The sequence below is a fragment of the Festucalex cinctus genome, chromosome 8 (genome assembly GCF_051991245.1).
Source record: "Festucalex cinctus isolate MCC-2025b chromosome 8, RoL_Fcin_1.0, whole genome shotgun sequence".
In the NCBI taxonomy this organism is placed as follows: Eukaryota; Metazoa; Chordata; class Actinopteri; order Syngnathiformes; family Syngnathidae; genus Festucalex; species Festucalex cinctus.
In genome coordinates, this window is record NC_135418.1 from 29,821,768 (window position 1) to 29,844,049 (window position 22,282).

At 40.6% G+C, this 22,282-nt stretch overlaps 1 protein-coding gene across 16 annotated transcripts in view; it reads right to left on the reverse strand.

Moving 5' to 3' along the window:
• Positions 1–22,282, reverse strand: part of ptprt (protein tyrosine phosphatase receptor type T) — a 121,166-nt gene that overhangs the window by 62,781 nt on the left and 36,103 nt on the right. For all 16 annotated transcript variants that reach the window (XM_077529050.1, XM_077529064.1, XM_077529063.1 and 13 more), the window contains 4 exons: positions 17,668–17,961; positions 8,471–8,586; positions 8,200–8,380; positions 5,558–5,667 (listed from right to left, as the gene is read on the reverse strand). In XM_077529050.1, coding sequence (XP_077385176.1) covers positions 5,558–5,667; positions 8,200–8,380; positions 8,471–8,586; positions 17,668–17,961 — 701 coding nt within the window. The remainder of the gene's footprint in view (positions 1–5,557; positions 5,668–8,199; positions 8,381–8,470; positions 8,587–17,667; positions 17,962–22,282) is intronic.

The following is a 22,282-nucleotide window of genomic DNA, read 5'->3' on the forward strand; positions in this document are numbered from 1 at the left end:
TAGTAAAAATAAAAAATAAAGTAAAAAATAGTTAATAACATAAATAAAATAGTAAAAAAAAAAATGTAATAGCAATATTTAATAGTTTTTAATTGTCAAAAAATAAAGTAAAAAAATGGTAAATAAAATAAGTGTAAAAAAATGTAATAGTAATATTTAATAGTTTTTAATAGTAAAATAAAAAAGTAAAACAGTAAATAAAATAAATAAAATAGTAAAAAATCATAAACATTAATAGTAATAATTAATAGTTTTTAATAGTAAAAAAAATAAAGTAAAAAAATAGTCAATAAAATAAATGAAATAGTAAAATAGTCGGTGCGTCTTCACGTTGCAACGTCGTGTTGACGAATCGAGCGGCATATCGGCCACGCGCTGGCTCGAGCCCCCCAACCGGCCAAAGTGGCGTCCTGCCGTCTGCCGAGTTCATCAAGGGGGCGAGAAAATAATGAAGTATGGACATTTATGAAAAGGCTGCCGGACGTCTTTTTAATAAGCTGTCACGGGCGGCGTTGTTCCTGGTGATCTACCGGCCGTCATTATTCGACCTAATGACGACCAAGGCGGGCGCTCGGGCGGCCGACTGCGCTCGGACGGCCGCAAATACAACAAACGATCGCTCGGGCGCGTCATAAACAATGTTTACGAGGTTGTGCCGCGGGACGGCGGCGGCTGCAGCAACCTTATTTCACTTGACGGCTTTTTTTCTTTTTTCATTTTCCATCTTTTATGATTGCTTGTGTTTGTTTTTTATTGGGAAAACACACCGACTCACACTGGGATCTTCTTGTTGTTTCCTGGAGTGCAATTGATCTTTTTTTTTTTTTTGTACCCGCGTGGTTTATATATTTGTTTGAATATAAACAGATGCGCTCGTCGTCATGAAGACAATAAAAGCGTCATTATCGAATACGGCTGCGGATGTGCCGCGTTAATCAGGCCGTTGCCCCTCCCTCCATTATGATTATGATTAGCTATCGATTACAAACAAAGAAATGCAAAACTCGGCGAGAAAAAAAATATTTAAAAAAATCGCCGTTTCGTGAACGTGATACGAGTTTGTAGACAAGCTTAAAAAAAATAAATAAAATAAAATAAAAATAAAAATAAAGTACGCAACTGACAAGAATCTGTCACGTTAACTTCGACTTGACTTTATTGATCCCTCTGGGAAATTTACATGTCCAGCAGCAATAAGAACAGACAATAAAATAAAAAATAATTCAATCAATCAATAAATAAGGTGATTGAATTAAATAAATTATATTAATTAAATCAAATTAAATTAATTAATTAAATGGAATCAAGATATATTGGTCAGGTCATAAATCCACCCATAATCTACGATAAAACTAATCAAGATGTAAGACTGTACTCATTTTTGAGTTGTTTAAATTCATACATTTGCACCTTACTGAAATGAAAAATTGCCAAACTTCTTTCTCTGGCTGGAACGATTTGGCCGTCGTGTCATTTGTGAGTTTGCGATTGGCCGGGATGATTTGGGGGGGGCGAGCGAGTTGCGGCGGCGCTCGGTGTCTAATAATTGCGAGCGTCCAAATGGAGACGGATGCGCTCGTCCGGCGGCCGACGCTCCCTTAATGCTACTTAAAGAGCAGACGGCCTCGTTCACGTTCACGTTCACGCTTACGCACACACGCGCGCTTGCTCCCACGCCGGCGCGAAAGACCGAACGGGGGCCGTAAAAGTGTCTTGCTCAAGGACACTTGGTGGCGGTCTCCCGGGGACCGAAGAAGGCACCGGTGAAGATCCTCCTTCAAGCGTGCTCGTGAAGCCATCCGCTGCACAATCGAGAACCACTCGAGCGCAAACGCGTGCTTGCCTGCCTGCATGCACCTTTTTTTTTCTTTTTTTTTAAATAACCCGTCTGTGACATTTACATGCAAAAAAAAAAAAGTCGGTATCTTTTGTTTGCCTGTTGAAACGAGTCCTGGCAGGCTGGAATACGGCTAATATCCTGATATGCTTCTCAAACTTATTTTTTGCGCTGAAAATTGAGCCATCAAGGAATTCCCGTCTTTTTTGTTTTTAAGACTTGCTCGTCGGGGGAATTTGTTGATCCGTTGGGAATCTTTGCAAAAACTCAGCCAGTATGAAATTCTCAAGGAGTCATGGCCGACAACCACTGATCTGAATATATGACTGGATAGGCTAAGACTTTTGAGGTGGTGAGGCGGCCATATTGCTCCTCCCAACAAACATTTCTTGCCATACATTTACAGGATCCAAATTGGAGAACATTTGAGACGCTACTTAGTAGAAACTTGTGGTGTGCCAATACATCAATTATTAGATTCATTGAGGTTTGACACGTGACAATTAAATTACGATTCCTAAATGTTGAAAAACAATTATTTTCCACAATAATTTGAAAGATCCCCTGAAATGAGCTTTGCAGCAATGACATCATTCTCTGGACGTCCTCATACTGAATGAAAAGAAAGGGGAGGTCTGTTTTGATTTTCTCTCTTCTTCCATGCTGACAATTGCAGAAACTTGAAGCCTTTTAGCGAGCGAGCGAGACGTTCCGCCGGGACCGGCCGGGACCGAGCCGGCCTGGCTCAGGTGTAAGCGATAGCGCGCCGCCGACACACCCTCAGTAGGCCAAAAGCTGTTTTGGCGTGACAGGATGAAATGAGGTCGGCTGCTCAAGGACTTGCAAAGAAATTCAGTCCGGCGCTGACAATGCAACCCGGCAAAAGGAAGGAAGGAAGAAGGATATATCGTACCACTGATACGTCAAAGGAAATAGGCATAGTTTAGTTAGTTAGTTATTTTATATATATATATATATTTATATATATATATATATATATATATATATATATATATATATATATATATATTCAGGTGCTTTAATCCACCAGGATCGATTGATGTCCATCATTTCCAATTCTTGATATATGCGTTGATGTTTTTGCAACACACCACGTTTTTGTTTTTTTTTTGTTTTTTTTAATAAAATCGTCGCTTGATGATTTTGACAGCGGCCTTTCTTGTGCAAAATGTGATTTTTTTTTTTTTGGTTTCCCAGCTGCCAATTAGCGACTGTCACATTTAAATGCACCTTTCAGTTTCATGCTGTCTTTGCACGTCCACCACTTGCTGCTACACGCAGCAGGGAAACGCTCTTATTTGGGGAGGGATGTTTACAACAATTCCACAGCACAAAGCAGAAATCGATACGGGACCAAGATTCCTGTCGGCCCCCCCGCGGGTGGCCCACGCTGGCCCAGCGTCGCGCCACGATTGGCTGATTTGTGGTGAGGATCCGGGAATAATAATAAGAATAAGAATAATTGGGGAGGGGGGGGGGGCGAGGTGGGTTGCAATGAGTGGACGCAAAGGTCACGACGGCGTGATCGGCGGATGTTGACAGCGAACGTCACGGGAACTCCGTTACGCCACCTTGTGGTGGTGTCATCTTTTTTTTTTTTCCATTTTCTTTTCTCTCTTTTGATTTTCCACTTTTTTTTGTCGTCGTTTTGGTGCAACGAATATTTGCTAATCGGTCAACATGGAGCAAACCGATTATTCACATATCGTGCATGTAGATTATCAAATATTTTTTTGAATCGATTAATCTATCGATTATTCAATTGATTACTCGACTAATCGGATTCATTTTAACGTTGCAGTACAGTGTATTACAAAAGCATTTTTTTTCCTTATTAGTTTTTATTAATCAATGAATGGTGTTTATTTCATACTTCAGAATTATATCGTGTTTAAAAAAGGGGGTGTTGATGTTGTACTATGTTATCGGTTCAGTCTTTGTTTTCCAAAGTAAAATTGTCAGTTGATTTTCTCTATTTTAGTTTTCATTTTATTTTCGTCGGGAAAAAAATAATAAAAAATGGTGTTGAAAATGATGACGTAAATTTTCCGCCGACGAAATTATCACGGTGTTTTGGTTGCAAAGTGTGGCAAACTAAAACATACATTTCCGTGCAGAAATAAAAGGACCCCCCCCACTTTGCCAGCCTCCGCCCGACGACACGCTCGCTTTAATCCCGTAATTACAGCCGCAATTATCTCAAGACGTTCAAGAGAGGCGACGGATTTGCATTCGACGTATCACGGCGAGCGCTTCTTCTGCTTATCTCTCTCCTCGCCGTTCGGCTCTCCACCTGCACCCCCCCCCCCCCCCCCCCCCCGACCCCCCACCTCATTGTCCAAGGACGCGGGTTCAAAACACAAGAGACAACAGAGGCCTTCAGATGTAGCAGACGATGCCTTTAATCCCACAATAGGCGCAATTATGGTCATTATCGCTAATGGGGCGCATTGTGCAAGGGGCTCTGATATGTTTAGTAGATGACGGCGCGCTTAATAAGACTCCGGCATTAATCAAAGGCAGGTACAAACCGGGCGGGGGGGCGGTGGGGACATTTTCAGGACACCAATGGAGGTAAATTAGTCGGTCGCAGAAGGCGTACAAAAAATGGACAAAATATGCGATAGAGGAGCAAAAATATACGCAAAAGGATGTGACGGGAACGGAGCACAAATGTTCCTGGTGAAGCAGCATGTGGTTGGTTATTTGTAGCCGCGCCGTACTGCGTAACCATTGGAAGTTTCTATCAGCCACATTTGTGTGCCAAGAAGGAGGGCTGGACAAGAACCGGTGCCGAGTCAAATTGGGAAAAGCCAATCGGAGAATCGGAATTTTCCGGTCTGGATCGATCACAAAATATTGTTGTGTGAATTGTCAGACTTGAATTGTGATGATGTGTGTTGTACGTAGGGCTGTGCAATTCATCGAAATTCAATTACAATTACAATTATTGCACTCCACAATTATAAAAACAGCATCATCGTAACAAATGATTATTGATACTAATTTTTGAGTTGTTTAAATGTATACATTTGCAGCTTTTTTTTTTTTATTTTAAAACAACTAATTTAATAAATTTTGTTTCACCCAAAAGAATTGTATTTGTCTTAATATTTTTATTTTTTTTATTTTTTTACATTTAAACATTTTCTTGTTTTGTAGCAAAAAAATAAATGATCGTCCTTCTGCACATTGCAAACATAAATAACTATATTATTATACATATATATTATTATAAATTCTGCTTGGTCCAAAATGAACTTACATAATTATAAGTGATTCTATTTTTTTATTTATTTTTTTTAATTATGGCCCTTACTCCTTACGAAATTAATTGGTTGTGCAAGAAAGTTCTTCTCGTTGTAAGTGGAGACGCGTTTTCCATGCAAATGCCCTAATCCGTTCCAAGACTCCCAAAATTCAGACATAAATGTTTTATGCAGCATAAAAATGCATAAATATGTATACGATATCGTCAATATGTGGGTGCCTCAATTAGTAAGTCTTATTGGAGATTGTAGATTGATTTATATTTATTGCTCTGAATGCACAAAGCACAATATTACGTGTGCATTTTTTAGTATGAGCTCAGTTTTTGACAATATTGTGACCTAATATCGCCAAGCTCCCCACAATATTGTGTTAGGGATCGTATCGCGATACGTCGATACATGTGGCGTTGGTGGCGCGGGACCTGACCTCGTACTGGGTGATGACGCCGTTGGTCTCGTTGGGCGCTTTCCACTGCAGGAAGATCTTGTCCTCGTACGGCGTGTCCTGGAGCGACTCCTTGGGCACCGAGCCGGGCACTGCACACACACCGTCGCGACACGCTTGTCAAATCTGCCTAGCGACAAGCGACCATACTTGCACGAAACGCAACTCTTGAGCCGTCACCGCTCATGATACCAAAATACTGATATCACTAGTAAATAAAATTCACCATCCATAAATGACAGATGATTTGAAAGGAAGACCTCGATAGCCCAATATATGATTATTAATTTTTATTTTTGTTATTTTTTTTCAATTTATTACTATTATTATTTATATTTCTTTTTTTATTTATTATTGTATTTATATATATTTATATAACTTTATTTTATTTTTTAAATGTATTACTATTATTATTTATATTTTTTTTTTATTTATTATTGTATTTATATATATTTATATAATTTTATTTTTTTATTTATTACTATTATTATTTATATTTCTTTTTTATTTATTATTGTATTTATATATATTTATATAATTGTATTTATTATTTTATTTTTACATGTTTTTATATTATTTTTCCTTACAATTGCATGAAGTTAATGGCAACTTTGTATTGATATAATTTCTAATTTCTTGTGGCTGACCGTAATACGACCGCAGGAGGCGGCCGATAACGGCATATCGGTCCCCGCCGCGAGTACCGCCGATTACAATAAGACCTGGTATCGGCACCGATACCGCCGATCATGGTCAGGATGATTGCCACCCTCTGCCTCAATTTGAGGCAGGGAAAAAACAACCCGTTTTATTTTTGTGGGAGCGAAATCCCATTTGTAGGCCGGCGACGGCGTTTGGAAAAGGGGCGTAACGTAACGAGCGCCATCCATCACGCGGCGACACCCCGGCCGCCGAACCAAGAACGTCGTCGTCCGCGCGCGCGTTAGCAAATCGCCTGCAAATGGCGCCACAAAGAGCCTTTTTCATGTGCTAATTAAAACGCCTCGATGAGGCCGCACAAAAAAAAAGAAATCGTAATTAAGATGCTGTCCTTTCCGGTGGACACCTTATCAGTCAACGTTTTGGGCTGCTGTGTAAAAGATGTTTTCGTTGACCTGAACTTGATTAACTTCCAGCTTGGCAATCAATTATTATTTTTTATTATTTTTTTCTAGTTCTTATCAAGCAGTTCTTTTTTGTTTGTTTGAAATTGACTTTGAAATCAATTTGTTTGGTTTGTGCGGCGGCAGAAAAAAAAAAAAAAAGGAGGAGGAGGCGGCGAACGAGCGAGCGAGCGAGCGAGCACTGGCCAACGGCGCTTTCATGCGGAGGAGACGACTTGGAAAAATATGAAAATAAAAGAGTTGATATTTGCGAGGAGATTCCTCTCGACGTCTTCCAACGGGTTTTTTTTTTTTTGCCGTTTGATCGTCGGCGCAACCTACTTTTTTTTTTTTTTTTTTTGGCACTCCGCTGGAATCTTAATGATGTCGTTGGTGCGTGCGTTCTGAACCCCAAAAAAAATCATAATAATCATAATAATTTCTCAAGGATGAAAAAGTGGATCTTTCGTTTAGTTGAGTCTAAATTGGGTTGAAATTATGCAACATGAATGCATTTGTTATTCATTTAATTGATTTGATGTTTATTCAACACTTTTTATTGATTTTTATTTCATATTTCCTTTATTCATTTGGGACATTTGAAATATTTATGTACTACTATCAATCTGTGTTTTGGCCTGTTTGACTGCCACTTCTCTCCTCACTCCTCTTCATGTGATTACATTATTTTTTTCCGATGGTGTTTTTCATTTTAAATTCATTTCTATTTTTTAAAATTTCATTTAATCTTTGTTATGTGCTACAAAAATATTCTATTTTAAGACGATTCATTCTGTATTTATTTTTTTGTTTTTGTGGTACACATTTTGAATTAAAAATTCATTTGATTGTATTTTATTGAATTTAATTATTATTTTTTTAATGTATTTATTTGCACTTCATGTTCGTTTATTAACTAGTGTCATGTGATTCTAATCCATTTTTAATTTATGGAATGTATTTTTCCTTGTTTATGTGTTTTCTTTTAAAAAAAAAAAAAAAAAAAAAAAAAAAAAACATTTTTCAATTATTAATGAATCATTGTTGGTTTATTTACATTTCATTCATTTGCATTTGAATGATTTTTGGTTTATTCATTTATTGTTTTTACTTAAAATGGACATTTTGTCGTATTTACTGCTCCTGTCTTGATAGAATGATTTCTTTTTTTTGGTCACAAATAAATAAAAAAAATAAATCCATCTCCAATTTGTCTGGTTCCATATGTGGCGTGCATCTGACAAGCGATGACACGCGTCAGTAATCCACACGGACGGAACGCAATCTTGGACCATGTCGTTGTCGATTCCTGACGCTAAGCTACGCTAGCAGATTCCCGGATTAAAAAAAAACCAAACACGCGTCCGCCATTTGCGACACGATTGAGTCGGTTGTTTATTTGGATTGTTTTCATCAAGTCGCTGGACATGTGCACAAAAGTATTGGGACACCAGCCCGGATAGAGAAAATGGACAAAACTACTGGGACAGGAAGGGAAAACGCGGTTTTGAAGGTGCTCACCGTCTTCCTCGGTCTGCTTGACGATCTCCTCGCTCTCCTTGCTGCCCTCGGCGTTGGCCAGGACCAGCCGCAGCCGGACGCTGACGGACGGACGCAGGTCGCGCAGGGTGTAGCGGGACGACGTCTGGATCAGCTCCTCCGACGCAAACTCCTGCTGGTTGAAGACGTACTGGTACTGCACCTGCAGGGGGCGGGGCGGGGCCGACGTGTCAAAAAGTATCGGGACACTTCCGGGAAAGAGCAAAATGCCGATTGGGCGTTTTGCGGCTACCGTCAGGTTGTAGCTGTGACATCGCGTGACGGCGTAGCCGAACGTCTCCCACTGGATGGTCAGGAGTCGCGCGCGGACGTCCACAACGTTGACGTTCTGCGGACCGTGGACCGGATCTGGACCGGATGCAAAAAAAACAAAAAAACACTTGCTTCAAAAACAGACAACGCAATTGCACTCAAAAATTGACTAATTGACTTCTTGGGTCAATTTGACAACTTTTTGCCTTCATATGTGCAAAGCAACTTCAAGGAACTTCAAAACAATTTGATGGGGTTTTTTTGTTTTTGTTTTTTTTTCGACCCAGATTGAGCACATTTTAGGAGCGGAAAGCCAAAGTCAGCAGCAGGGATATAGTTTTGGAATTTTTCATTTTACTTCGTTTTGATGTTTTTTTTTTTTATTGTTTTTAGTTTTTCTTAGTTTTTGTTATTTAATAAATGCTTAGTTTTAGTTAGTATTAGTTTTAGTTTTTAAATCTGTATTACTTAATATTTAAAAAAACAGCATAGGAGCGACGTCATCTTTTGGTGCTTTTCTATTGGCTGCTGCTCGATGACGTCACTTCTGTATGACACACTTTCAAAAGTCCTTTTTCCGGTTAATATCAAAATGAATCTACTTAAAACTACATTTAAAATCATCCTCAAACGCTCGTGCATTAAATTAATTACCAAAGACTAAAACAAATGACATTTTTGCTGTAATTAGTTAGTTTTAGTTAGTTTTGTAAACATAAAATGTAGTTTTCGTTTTTTAATTAAAAAGCATTTTTATTTTATTTCGTTAAAATTATTTTTTGAATTTTAGTGTTTTGGTTAGTTTTAGTTCACAAAAATAACCTTGGTAATCATCTGACGTGCTTCACGTTCAGACTTTTCCCACCTAAACAAATGTTCAAAACGTGCGAATATGCTAACTGAGCCTTCCTGGTAAGCAGCAGAATGCAAAATGAAGAGACAAAACGACAAATTAATTTCACTTGAAGACAAATTGGGGTTTATATCTTTTGTCTACCGGATTTGTGTTCAAATCCCCCCCAATCTGTAAAATCCTCAGCAGCACAAAAAAACAACAAAAATCCATCTGATCAACTCCTTCACCAATTTTGCGTGGGGATCGTTTGTTTGCACGTGGATTTAAAAGCGTCCAGGCCAGATTAGCCCAATGCGAGATGGGATTAGACGCAGATTAAAGCCATCTGATCGCGATTGATACTTTGGAGTATCGAGCGACTGGCTTAAAAGGAGGAGGAGGCGCTGGCGGTCCGCAAATTTGGCGTGTTTGAGGAACCCCCGCGAGGCTCGTCGGGCTTGAAGGAGTCTGCGTGCCGACTTAATGGAAAGAATCTCTTCGAGTCATCCACCGACTGGATCCGGATTATCTGCTCTTGGACAAACATGGACGTTTGGAAGCTCTTGTGGAAATCTGTTTTGGGATTTACACAGCAGAACTTTTGCAAAAACTGCTTTTAAAAATTCAATGAAACAAACCAGGAGTCAAAACAAACTGAAGAAAACTCGCAAACGATTCTTCCGACTAAACATCTTCACCGAGTCTGCAAAGAGAAGCGGCCATTGCTCAATCCGGCAGGAGACGCAGCCAAATAATCCCACCGGGCCAGATTAGCCCCCTAAAAAAGTGGCTTGACTGCTCAGATGAACGGCCGCCATGGTTTTAATCCAGCAGTGGACGGAGAGCGGCTAATCTGGACGGATAATCTGGACGGATAATCGGACTGCTCGCAGCCCGGCGGGAGCTTGACACACACACGCGCGCGTGTGCCGATTCATTTCTGCAATCGAGTCCTTCTCTTGCTGTTGTTCCATCAAGTCCACATCAGGCGACTTTCAAACACCTGATTGAACGGACGGATGGACGGACGGACGAACAGCTAGAGCTGCGCAAATGGATGCACTAACTCATTCGTCAGTGGAAGACTGCAAGGATGACAGGTTGGATGTTGGATGATGCATTCATTCATTCATTCACAAAAGGGATTCATGAATGGGCAGCTGAATGATGCAGAAGTCAATAAATGGATGTCAGTCGGTCGGACGGACGGATAGACCGACTGACATCTTCATTTCGAACATAACATAAATGGATGGACAGACGGATGGATGGATGGATGGATGGATGAATGAATGGTTGCATGGATGGACAGAGGACAGGTGGACAGGTTTACGGATGGATGGACGGACGGATGGCTAGCTGGATGGACGGATGGATGGACCGATGTACTGATGGTTGGATGGACGGATGGATAGACGGATGGATGGATGGATGCACAGGTGTAGGATGGATGACAGAGATGGTTGGATGGACAGGTGGATGGATGGACGGATGGATGTTGGATGGATGGACGGACGGATGATGGAGGGACAAGTGGACAGGTGCATGGATGGATGGATAGATGGATGGACGGACGGATGGACGGACGGACAAACAGACATCTTCAAAAGGAATTTTGTCCTCCGAACCGAAAGCTGAGCATCATCTGTTGAGGTGCGTTCAGGGCCCCTTCGGAATGTTATGTAAAAACAACAACTAACATTTTGGTGGCGGAACCCAATTTCAGCCTCTAAGTCTTTTTTTTTGTTTTGTTTTTTTTTGTGCTTTTGTGTTTGCCTTTTTTCATTTATCTCGCTGACGTCTTCTTGCAAGTCAACACCAACAATACAAAATCAAACACGCACGCACGCACGCACGCACTCGGAGTTGCGCAAGTTCTTCTTATTTCTCCCACTTTGCCTTTGTTTTTTTTTGTTTTTTGTTTTTTTATTGTCGTCTTGTTGGCGTGCGTCGTTCTTTTCATGTCACAACCTTTTGGTAGTTACACACAGCTGATGTCGGACGTGCTTCCGATATAACGACCACGTGTTCATGTGTGTGCGTGAGCAATTTATTTGAGAACAAAGTGCGGAAAAAAAATAAAAAATGGCCGTGTGTGTGTGCGGACGCAATCGTGTTTGTGCGTGTGCCCAGAGGCATACGTGTGTGTACGTGCGTGTGCGTGCGCGTAGCAGCCAATGGGCTGACAGCATGAAAGGCATTAAAGAGCAACACAGGTTGGCCTTTAATTGGTCCGCTTTCATAATTGGCCTGCTGGGGCCGATTTGTTTCCCGGGCAACAAGCTACTTTCGCTAAAGTTAGCATCCACGGGGGAGCAGGGGGGGAAGGGGGAAGGGGGGGGGGGGGGGGGGGATGGGTAGACGGGGGACGGGGGGGCTACGATGCCCGCATGGAGGAGAAGGAGTCAAGATACGGCCAATGAGGCGTGAAGGGAATGTCAGCCGGAAAAAAGAAAGACAAAAAAAAAAAACATTCTAAAGGAGCCCAAACGGATCCGGCGGAGGGCGTTATGTCCGTTTGTCTCCAACGTCCGTTTGTCTCGAGGAGATTTGGCAGAAAAACATCCGTTGACGAGAAGTCAAAGTTGGAGAATCGGTTGGGGAATTGGAGCAGAAAGTCGGACCAGATTTTGCTCAATTTGGGGGGGAAAATGTGCAACGACAATTTGAGAGATTTGGAAGCTTGCATGATATTGGAACTGGGAAATGAACTTTTTGACGATTAATCGACAGCTAATCAATTTTCAAATGAATCAAACGTTTGCAAACGATTGTTGAATGATGAAAAATTGTCAAAGCTGCAAAAAAGCATTGGACGGTTTTGGAGGACGTTAGCGAACACTACCAAACGTTGCCGATTTTTTTGTTTTTTAGATTTTTGTGGAAAAGTAAAGAATGTTGGACAATGTTAGGAAAAAAAATGCATATTTTTATACAATGTTTGAGCATTTTGTAAAATGCTTGAGAATGTCAAATTTTCAAAATGTTTGCACATTTTTCTCTTTGCCGATTACGATGGGGAAGACGAATTTTGCTGATTTGGGTGTGAAAACTGAAAACGTATTTATGTTTTTGCACAGCAGTTTAATTAACGATTAAACGATTAATCGACAGCTAATCCATTCTCAAATGAATCAAATACAGAATATAGGAGAATGCTTGGGGCGTTTGCAAAATGTTTGAGAAAAATTGTATCAGCAATATTAAAATAATAAAAGGCTTGCAATATTTCAGTTGATTTGTAATGAATCCAGAATTTATGACAATTTTGATTTTTTAATTGCATTACAGAAAATAAAGAACTTTAACACAATATTCTAATTTTCTGAGACAGTCCATATATATATATAAAATTTGAGTTGTAATCAGCATAAAAATTGAACTCAACAGAATCTTTTTTTCAAAAGAAGGCTGAGTGAAAAAACATGTACTCCCAAAAAAAAAAAAAAATGCAACTTTGTAATTCACATGACAAATTTTGTTGTAATCCGCATAAAAATCCAACTGATTTTTTTTTTAATTATTATTAATATTTTTCAAATTGTGTTTTTTTTGTCCAATGTTTTTGGATTTGGGAGCTGATGTTGGCGAACGCTGCAAAAAGGTTGCAGAATGTTGAAATATTCAAAGGGAAACGTAAATTGTGAACGCTGCAAAACTGTTGTGGAATGTTTTTTTTTGGGAACGGTCGTCAAGCTTGTCCAAAAAATCTTGTTTGGATTGTTGGCGACAAGGTTGAAAAACAACTTTCTTTTTTTTTTCAGTTTTGAACACACGCAGACACACTTGGGGATGAAAGCGAAGATGAAACGCGTCGACCGATGGCCGCATCCAACGTGCGATAAGCTCATTACGAGACGCGAGTGACCCCCCTCTGTTCTTTGTCCGGCGTCTAACGAGCACCGAGAGCTGCAGGGGAAAGACGCGCACGGGAAGCAGATGATGCACGCCAGGGTACAGACAGGCCACACAATTCAACACCAGAAAAATGACAAGGAAGCGTTGACGACAAAAACGACGGTTCTTTTCTACGTGTAAACGTTTCCCATTGCAAAAATGTCCAGACAACGTTCAGAAAACGATTTCAAATCGTAGATGGTGAAGGCAATCTCCATTGACACTAGGGGTGTGCTCAAAAAATCGATACGGCAATATATCGTTGCGGGCCTCGTGTATTGACACGTATCGATACGCAGGCGTCAGAATCGATATTGCTCGTTAACTTTAAATCGGCAGTTGACGTTTGCCTTTGCAGCTTGCATTGTACCTAAAAAATAAAAACCAGCAGCGTCTTTGAAGTTAATTGCCTTCAATTAATGCAAAAATAGCTCACCGGTGATTGGACACTGTCTTGCTAAGATAAATGAAAGCAGAGGAAGAATGTCAACATTTATTTATTGATAAACTTAACATGGCACGTGTCTCAGTGTACCAATTTTCCTATATTTTGTTTCTTATTTGGGATACATATGTATCGCGATACGTATCGTATCGTGGCCCCTGTATCGTGATACGTATCGTATCGTGAGGTTGGCGGCAATACGCAGCCCTAATTGACACGATCCAATTTTTCGCATACCTTATTAACTAGGGGTGGGATGATACGGGTAAACCACGATTCGATACTGTGACGATATTTGGCTCACGATATCGATAATATCACGATACACGATATCTACGATTTTTGATATTTTGTCAAAAATATTTTAGCAATATATCACGATATGTGACTGAAAAAGCCAACAAATGCCCATAAGAAGGAAAATTTATTCCATGCCAAAACTTTGTACAATGTACAAAGTTCTGCCTCTGAGTCTTTTAACTGTAAACATTGTAAAGTGAGACAAATTAAAGTGCATAAACATTTTTTATAACATAACACTGCACAACTGGACACATGACATCGATATCTACCGTCAGTGTATCGCTAATTTATTGCAAAAGAGAGCTCAACAATATATTGCGATATCTTTTTTTTTTTCCCCCACCACTATTATTAACAACCTTACTTCCAATCAGCTGGAATTATTGGACAGAATGTCCCGCCTTTCCCGACCAAATTACGGCGGCGAGGTGCAGCTGGCTATGATTGCCAGTTTAGGTTTTTCCAGCAACCTTGCAAGATCGCCCCAATTGAGAAAGGGAAATTCTTATGAATTACTTACTAATAGAGGGAAATGTTCTGATTTGTTGGAAATACAAATATGTTTGATATGTCTGTTTATTATTATATTGTTTCCAGTTATAAATATATGAATTTAAACCATTGTGACCGGATGTATCAAATTTGGCACAAATCAAACATTTGTGGAAATAGGTTTTCTATTTTTGTTTGTTTGTTTGTTTGTTTGTTCAAAAGGACCAATAAATAATAATAAATCTGAATTGACTCTGATATATTTCACGGTTGTTAGTTTATCGTCAAAGAGCTTCTTCCTGTGAGTTGTAGCATTTCCGCACTTCAAAGTCCCCACAAAAGCCAATCAACGCATCTTTTGAGCAGCTCCGACATGAAGAGCGGCCCGACGGCCACAATGTGACGTGAACCGTGTCTGGACACAACAAATTTCATGCAAACTAAATCAACAGGTTCTTGCTTCGGTCGTCAATATCGTCAATATTTTCCGTTGGGCCCACTTGATTCTCTCCGAGTCGCGTTCAACCAGACGTTCTTAACTTTTTTTTTTAAGAAATCTTTTGAAAATAGTGCTGCCGTGTCAGCATGAGCTCGAGTGGCTTTGCGTCAACAGACGTCAACCCTCTGCAGTTTTTTTTTTTTTTTTTTTTTTTTTTTTGAGCCCACCGCCGGATTTGGAAGGTCGGCTTTTCCGCAAAGCTGCTGCCGGGATTATTGTTGAGATTATGAGGAATCTTGCGCAAGATGGCTTCACAACTCCTCCACCTCGCATACCAACGTATTCGTTACGAGCGCTCAATGCCACTTGATTGACATATTTTTGTATTTTTTTTCCCCACCTTAATGCGCCTTCTATTTTGACTCGTCATCAGCAGCATGAGAAGCTGAAACGGGGGTTCATTATCTTGCTCAAGGGCACTTCCACATGCTGACAAAATGGCCTGGGATCAAACCCACAACCACAGGGTTGCCAGACAACAGTGAGCCACGCCGCCCTCACTACTACTACGAGTCCGAGTCGCATTTGTTGTTATTCGACACCATTCCCGTTATGATTCCATTTTATTCCTCGCACCTTTTTGACACACTACTACTTTCACTTTTTTCAACCGATTCTCACCATTCAAATGTCGACATATTCCAAAAATTCACGCGATGACTGCTGCTATTTTTCTCATTCCCAGGATTTACGCCTTACACACAATTCCCCATTTTGTACCCTACTTTTCCCCGTACATTCTTAATGGAAGATTCAACATTTCACATTTACTTCCATATTTTTCCTCCGATTCACTTCGTTCCAACTTCAATATCTTCCACCAATTCCCGCCATGAGTGCTACCATTTCTTTCACTGCCAAAATTCACACCTTACCCACAGTTCCCAATTTTGTACTCTAATATTCCACATTCATTTCCAATGATTCCACATTTCACATTTACTTCCACAGTTTTCATCCGATTCACTTCGTTCCAACTTCAATATCTTCCACCAATTCCCGCCGTGAGCGCTTCCATTTCTTTCAGTTCCAAAATTCACGCCTTACCCACAAATTCCCCATTTTGTACCCTACTTTTCCCCGTACATTCTTAATGGAAGATTCTACATTTCACGTTTACTTCCACATTTTTCATCTGATTCACTTCAATATCTTCCACCAATTCACGCCATGAGCTGTTCCCTTGATTCTTAACACCTTACTCTAATTCCCTAATTGATTCTTCACACCCAACCCCTTTTTTTAAATTTTTCTGCTGCAATTACTACATTTATTCACCGATTCTAACGTTCCAACTTTCAATTGTTCAGCTCTTTTCAGGTCATTGTGCATCATGCCTTAATAGTTTTAGTATTAGTTTTAGGTTTTATATCGAGTATTGTCAAGCACAGGATTTAAAAAAAAGAAGAAAAAAAAAGCTCATTAAGTATTGTTTAATAAAGTCAAGCAAAATTCTCAAACAACTGTTTGACCTTCTTGTCGAAGTTATTAGAAAGCATATTTTGGCTTTTATTTTATTTCAATAACACGAATGTTTTCATTAATTCAAACGTGGTCTCGAACGTGCCCTGCGCTCGATTGTCGGCAGTTTCCTTCACTGATGTAAAACAACAAATGGCCCCTAAAAGAAGATGAGAAATCTTGAGGAGCGCTCGCGTTGCGGCCGGCGCTAAAGATTGACGAGCGCGCGCGCGCTTGTAAAAAAAGACATTTTGATGGGACTTTGCCACACATCAATCCTCCCCCCTCCGCCTTGCATCAATCCCTTTGCTTTTTTACGGCTTCTTTTTTTTTTAAATGAAACGTTTCAGACGAGCCAGCGGGACAGGAAAAAAAAAAAAAAAAAAAAAAAGACCTTTTCTTTCTTTCTCTAATTGGCCGAAGGACATTAGTCTAACGAGGCCCATTTCGACGTTTTCCCTGACATTTGCCGTCACCTCCCTCCGGGTCGGAGGTCGGCCGGCGGGCGGGCCCGTCACTCTTCCTTTGTCAGCCAATTAGACGGCGCCTTCAGGTGCTTAACCTCGCCGGGCCTCCGTGTCCATCGCCTCCTCATCTGCCTTCTTTTCTCGTCTTCCACTTTTTTTTTTTACGGATTCTCATCTCTTTCTACCTGACGCCATGTTTCAACATGACTTCTTTTTTTTTTTTTTACAGAATACTTTTAAGAAAGCCATTAATTTGGTTGCATTTGTTCCTAATCTTGCTAGAATCCATTTGGACTATAAAAAAATAAAATAATAATAATAATCTCCTTATGAGTCAAAGTTTACCATTGGAAAGAAATGGTAAGCGCTCAAGGCATGAATTGGTAGAAGATATTGAAGTTGAATTGGATGAAAAATGTGGACGTAAATGTGAAATGTAGAATCTCCCATTAAGAATGTATGGGGAAAAATAGGGTACAAAATGGGGAATTGTGGGTAAGGCGTGAATCCTGGGAATGAGAAAAATAGAAGCAGTCGTCGCGTGAATTTTTGGGATATGTCGACGTTTGAATGGTGAGAATCGGTTGAAAAATGGCGAAGTAGTAGCGCGTCAAACATATTTATAGAACATATTTATACGTTTTTGGGAGCAAATGAGTTGTTTTTTGCCAAAAACTCAAAACTTGACGATACTAACTTTTCTTGTTTGACGAGACATTCCAAATCTTGAGAACATCAATTTGTGTTTTCATTGATCAAAAAAGATAAATAAATGTACCTGCACATTTGGTCCTGGTGACCAGCGGCGGTCCCGGGGGTCCGGTCCCGCCCTCGCCGGGCCTGGACAGCAGCACCTTGATCTCGTACTCCACGTCGGGGTCCAGGTGCCAGAGTTTGTAGGTGGGCGCGTCCACCACGTGGCTCTCGGCCCAGTTCCCCGAGGTGGTGCGGTACTCCACCTCCTTCAGGATGATGGGCCCGTCTCCGATGATGCTGTTGGCGTTGGGCTTGATCCACAGGTAGGTGGCGCCCACCGCCAGCAGCTCGGGCGGGGCGATGGGCGTGGGCGGCGCTGCGCAACACACAAAAAAAACTTCTGATTGGCAATGCTTCATTTTCCTCGTCCTCATATCAGTCGATATTTGCTCATACGTATGAATCAGCGTTTTGATTTATCAGCGGCTCCAGAAATTAGCTTGCCGCATTATTTAGAAAATTCAGAAGCCGATATCGCTTCGCAACCTGAAAGTTGCTTGAACCTCTGGGTACCTCGCGATACGATATTCTTGATTATCTGGTTTATCTGTTTGACGTCAAATTGGTCGATAATTGCCGATAATTATCGGCGAATTTCCTGATTATCCAGTTTATCTGTTTGACGTCAAATTGATCGATAATTGCTGCTAATTATCGGCAGATTTCCTGATGATCTGGTTTATCGGTTTGGCGTCAAATTGGTCGATAAGTGCCGATAATTATCGGCGAATTTCCCGATTATCTGATTTATCTGTTTGACGTCAAATTGGTTAATAATTGCTGATAATTAATCGGCCACCAATATTACCGTGCATCCCTAATGTCTTCCACAAGTCAAAGAGCGCTGATGAGTCTTCTTTGCCTGAAGACTTGCGTCCATTTGCCCGCCACTCTTATGAGGCTCTCCCCCTAGTGGCCTGACAAGTAATTGCTCAACGAGTCATGAACAACGGAGCTGTTATAGTGGCTGCATATTAACGACAAATATCGCAATACTTGCATAGGCGTATCGCTAATCTATCGGGAGACAAAGTATCACGATTTATCGCGATATCGATATATCGTCGCACTCGTAGTGTAAAGCTGGAAAAAATAAATCGGCATAACTGCAGGTTTTGATGCACAAAAAAAAAAAAAAAAAGTCAGAAAATCCGCCGTTGAGATTTTTTTAATTCAGCCCCCAAAGCCAAATTTGCTGATCAAGCTCAAATTTGGTAAACACGTCATTATGAGAAGAGGCAAAAACAAAAAAAAACTTTTGCTTTGAAGTTTTAGTGACGTCGCCGGTTCGCCCCCATGCTGTTAAAAGCAAGCGTGAGCTTTCCCGCTACCTGAGCTGTCCGTCAAACGCCGAGCCGGAGCCGCCAACGGGCTCGATGTTAAGTGACGCTAAAGTCAAGTGAAAGGAGAAGAAAAAAAAAAAAAAAAAAAGGTTTGATGAAAAGTAAGAAGTGAAAAAAAGTGTTTGGCTGTAAAAGTCATTTGTCACGTTTGTTGACAGCAAGTTTGAAAAGCGACCCGTCACATCTTTTAAAAGCTTTTGGCTGCTTTACGACTTCTCAATTCCAAGCGCGCGCACACACATTGGTATATTTATATTCATATTTATATTTGGATTTAGATTTATACACTGACTGGCTTTATTAACATGTGGGAGAAGGTGCGCTGACCCGAATATTTGGCTTTCCCTCAAGGCCGCTTCGGAATATTTATGAAGACAATTTATGGATGGAGGCTGCCGGCCCGGTCGGCCGGCTGTCAATCACTCACACGCGCGCGCACACGCACACGCCGTCTCACTCGCACCTTTTTCACACACGAACACAACAATACCAATACCTTGCTTATGATTTTCTTTTCCCCGAGCCCAAAAATTTCTAAGCGAGTGCACTTCAGACTCCCACCACTAGATGGCAATGCTAGTTTTCTTGCAAGTGGAAGATTTCCGGCCGAACGATTGGTCAAATTCACGTCAACATCGCAATGTCATGGAATTTGCAAAGGCTGCATTTTTATTTTTTATTTTTTTTAACAAAAAAAAGTGTTGTTAAATAAACAACATGAGAGGAAGATCTTGAAAACATAACTGCAATCACAATATTGAACTTGTTGACTGGCAGCCATTTTGACTGAAGCAACCCGGCTGTTTTACTGGATTTGGACTGATTTTGCAAGGCCCACAGAATATTCTGTTCTATTGCTATAAAAACATGGATGGAAGCTACCAAAAGAAAGATTCAAATCTCTTCTTTCATCAGGAAAAAAATATATATATTTCTATCTGTTTCCGTTTTGCAGCAATTAGCATTAGAGCATAGCTAAGTTTCATCATTATTCACAAAACTAATTTAGATTTGTGGGGAAACGGCTTGTTTTCATCAAAATGGTTGATCTCTTATACTCTGCTGCCACCTGCTGTCCGTTTGTGTAATAGCTACCATTTCTTCAACCGTTCTTTGCAGTTGAGAGGCTGCATCAAAGCCTTCTGTATGCTATATAAAAAATAAAAAAAGGTATAAATACGTCTTTGGGACACAATACATTAAAAAAATAGAACGTATTTATACGTTTTTGGGAGCAAATGAGTTAAAGGAGAAAATAATATCGCGACCAGGCCAGTCTGCCGCCAAAAAATCCACAAATCATTGACAGGGGAATGAACCTAAAAAAAATATTAAAAAATTGACGGAAAAAAAAAAAGCTAATAAACCTCCAATATGGATTTTCCACAAAAAAAAATTTAAAAAAGGGGATAATTTGTGAAGAAAAAAAACTGAAACAAACACTCAAAGTACTGAATTCAAAAAAACAAAAATCCTTGAAATGATGAGTGCACGGAGGCGGAGCTTGCTTCAGCTCTTTTGGGTGTCGGCGTGCGTGTGCGTGTGTTTGATTGACAGCTGCAGGCGAGTGTGTGGAGGAGTCGTTGGCTGCGGTTTCTTCTCAAAGATTCAAGTCAAATTCACACTGTCGCTTCAGCGTGAACAGTTTTTGTGTGAGTCATTCATTCTGGGGCACATACACGCGTGGTTTTGCCAGGTTTAATCACCTTTGTGGGGACCGACTTGAAATTGTGAGGAAATTTTTTGTTGTTCCCCACAAGTTTAGACCTCTTTTTGAGGGGTCAAAGCTTGGTTTTAGAGTTTAGGTTTTTGTTAGGTTTACTCGTTTGACATTTCTTAAAACATGACACAAAAAAGGAGAGAAGAGACTCGGTTCAAAGCTCGTGAGGAGAGAGGAGAGGAACTGACTGACACAATTCACCACTGCACACTCCTCATCCTCTCCTTTGATTTGCTTTCCACGCTCCGAGTTCCAGACGTGTTCCAACCCTAATAATGCAAATGCAAAACATAGTTGGAACGGGGTGTGCACTTGTCTATGTGCTTTTGTCTTTGCTACATTGTGGGGCCCATACACACATTTTTCCAGGTTTAACCACCTTTGTGGGGACCGACTGGAAATTGTGAGGACATTTTTGGTGGTCCCCACAAGTTCAGACCACTTTTTGAGGGTCAAGACTTGGTTTTAGAGTTGAGGTTTGAATTGGTTTAAGGTTGAGGATAGGGTAAGTAATAGGGGTAGGCTATCATTTTTGTTGGTTGAGTTTAGGGCAAGGCATCATGTTTGCTTTGTTCTTGTTGACTGCAAAACTGATATTTATGTTTCCGTACAACACTTTTGTATACAGCAACGCCTGTTCTTAAAGCGCTTTATCAATAAAGTTGAGTTGAGTTTGGATCGGAAAGCTTGTTTGCGACTTGAGAAAGCCTCCTCGGACCGCCTGAGCTCAGCTTGAAAGTGGAACCGGTGTGTGTGTGTGTGTGGAAGCGACTCGTGCGCATGTTTCCGTGTTCAGCTTTTCACCCCCTCCGCTCCTCTTCGTCGTCGTCCTCCTCTTCCTCATACCTGGCCATGCATTACTTATATTCCTCCTCAGATATTCTCTAACAAGTGTCGTATCGCGTTAGCACGAGCGCGTGCGGAGGGCGATGCACATGAAAGAAAAGGAAGGACGGTCCGCGGAATATCAACGACCACGACCACGCTGACTTTACAACTTCCTGACATGGATCTCGTTTGATTTTTGTGTGGAAACGCTGAAGAGCAATTTTTGGCCAATTTTTTTCACATTCCGACATGAAAGCGTTCCGCTCATTCCGGACACGATTTGCCGATTGAACAGATGTTTGTGCAGATGTTTTCACCGTCAACATCGACAATCGTGCCTGGAAGGCTTGAAAATGAGCCGCTGCGTTCCGTTGACATAAAAAGCAGGATCAAAAAGAATTTGGCATAAAACGAGGCTGCGCTCAAATACTTCCGGTTTTCGTGTCATTGAACTTACGCGTGAAATAAATGGGAAGCAAAACAAAATGCAAACAGTACAAAATATACAATTTTGACAAAAGTATTCCATTGGGAGTTACTGTTACTCTATTTGTAGTATTTGTATCAGTCTACTAGCTTGACGCTAACACGAATTAGCTTCTCTATTCTTCAACCCGTTCAGCAACAGAGCAGGGTTATTATAGTTTGGGAATTTTTCATTTTAGTTAGTTTTGACTTCGGGGGTTACGAGTATTTTGTTGTTGTTTTTTTAATTTAGTTAGTTTGAATTAGTTTTCAGGGTAGTT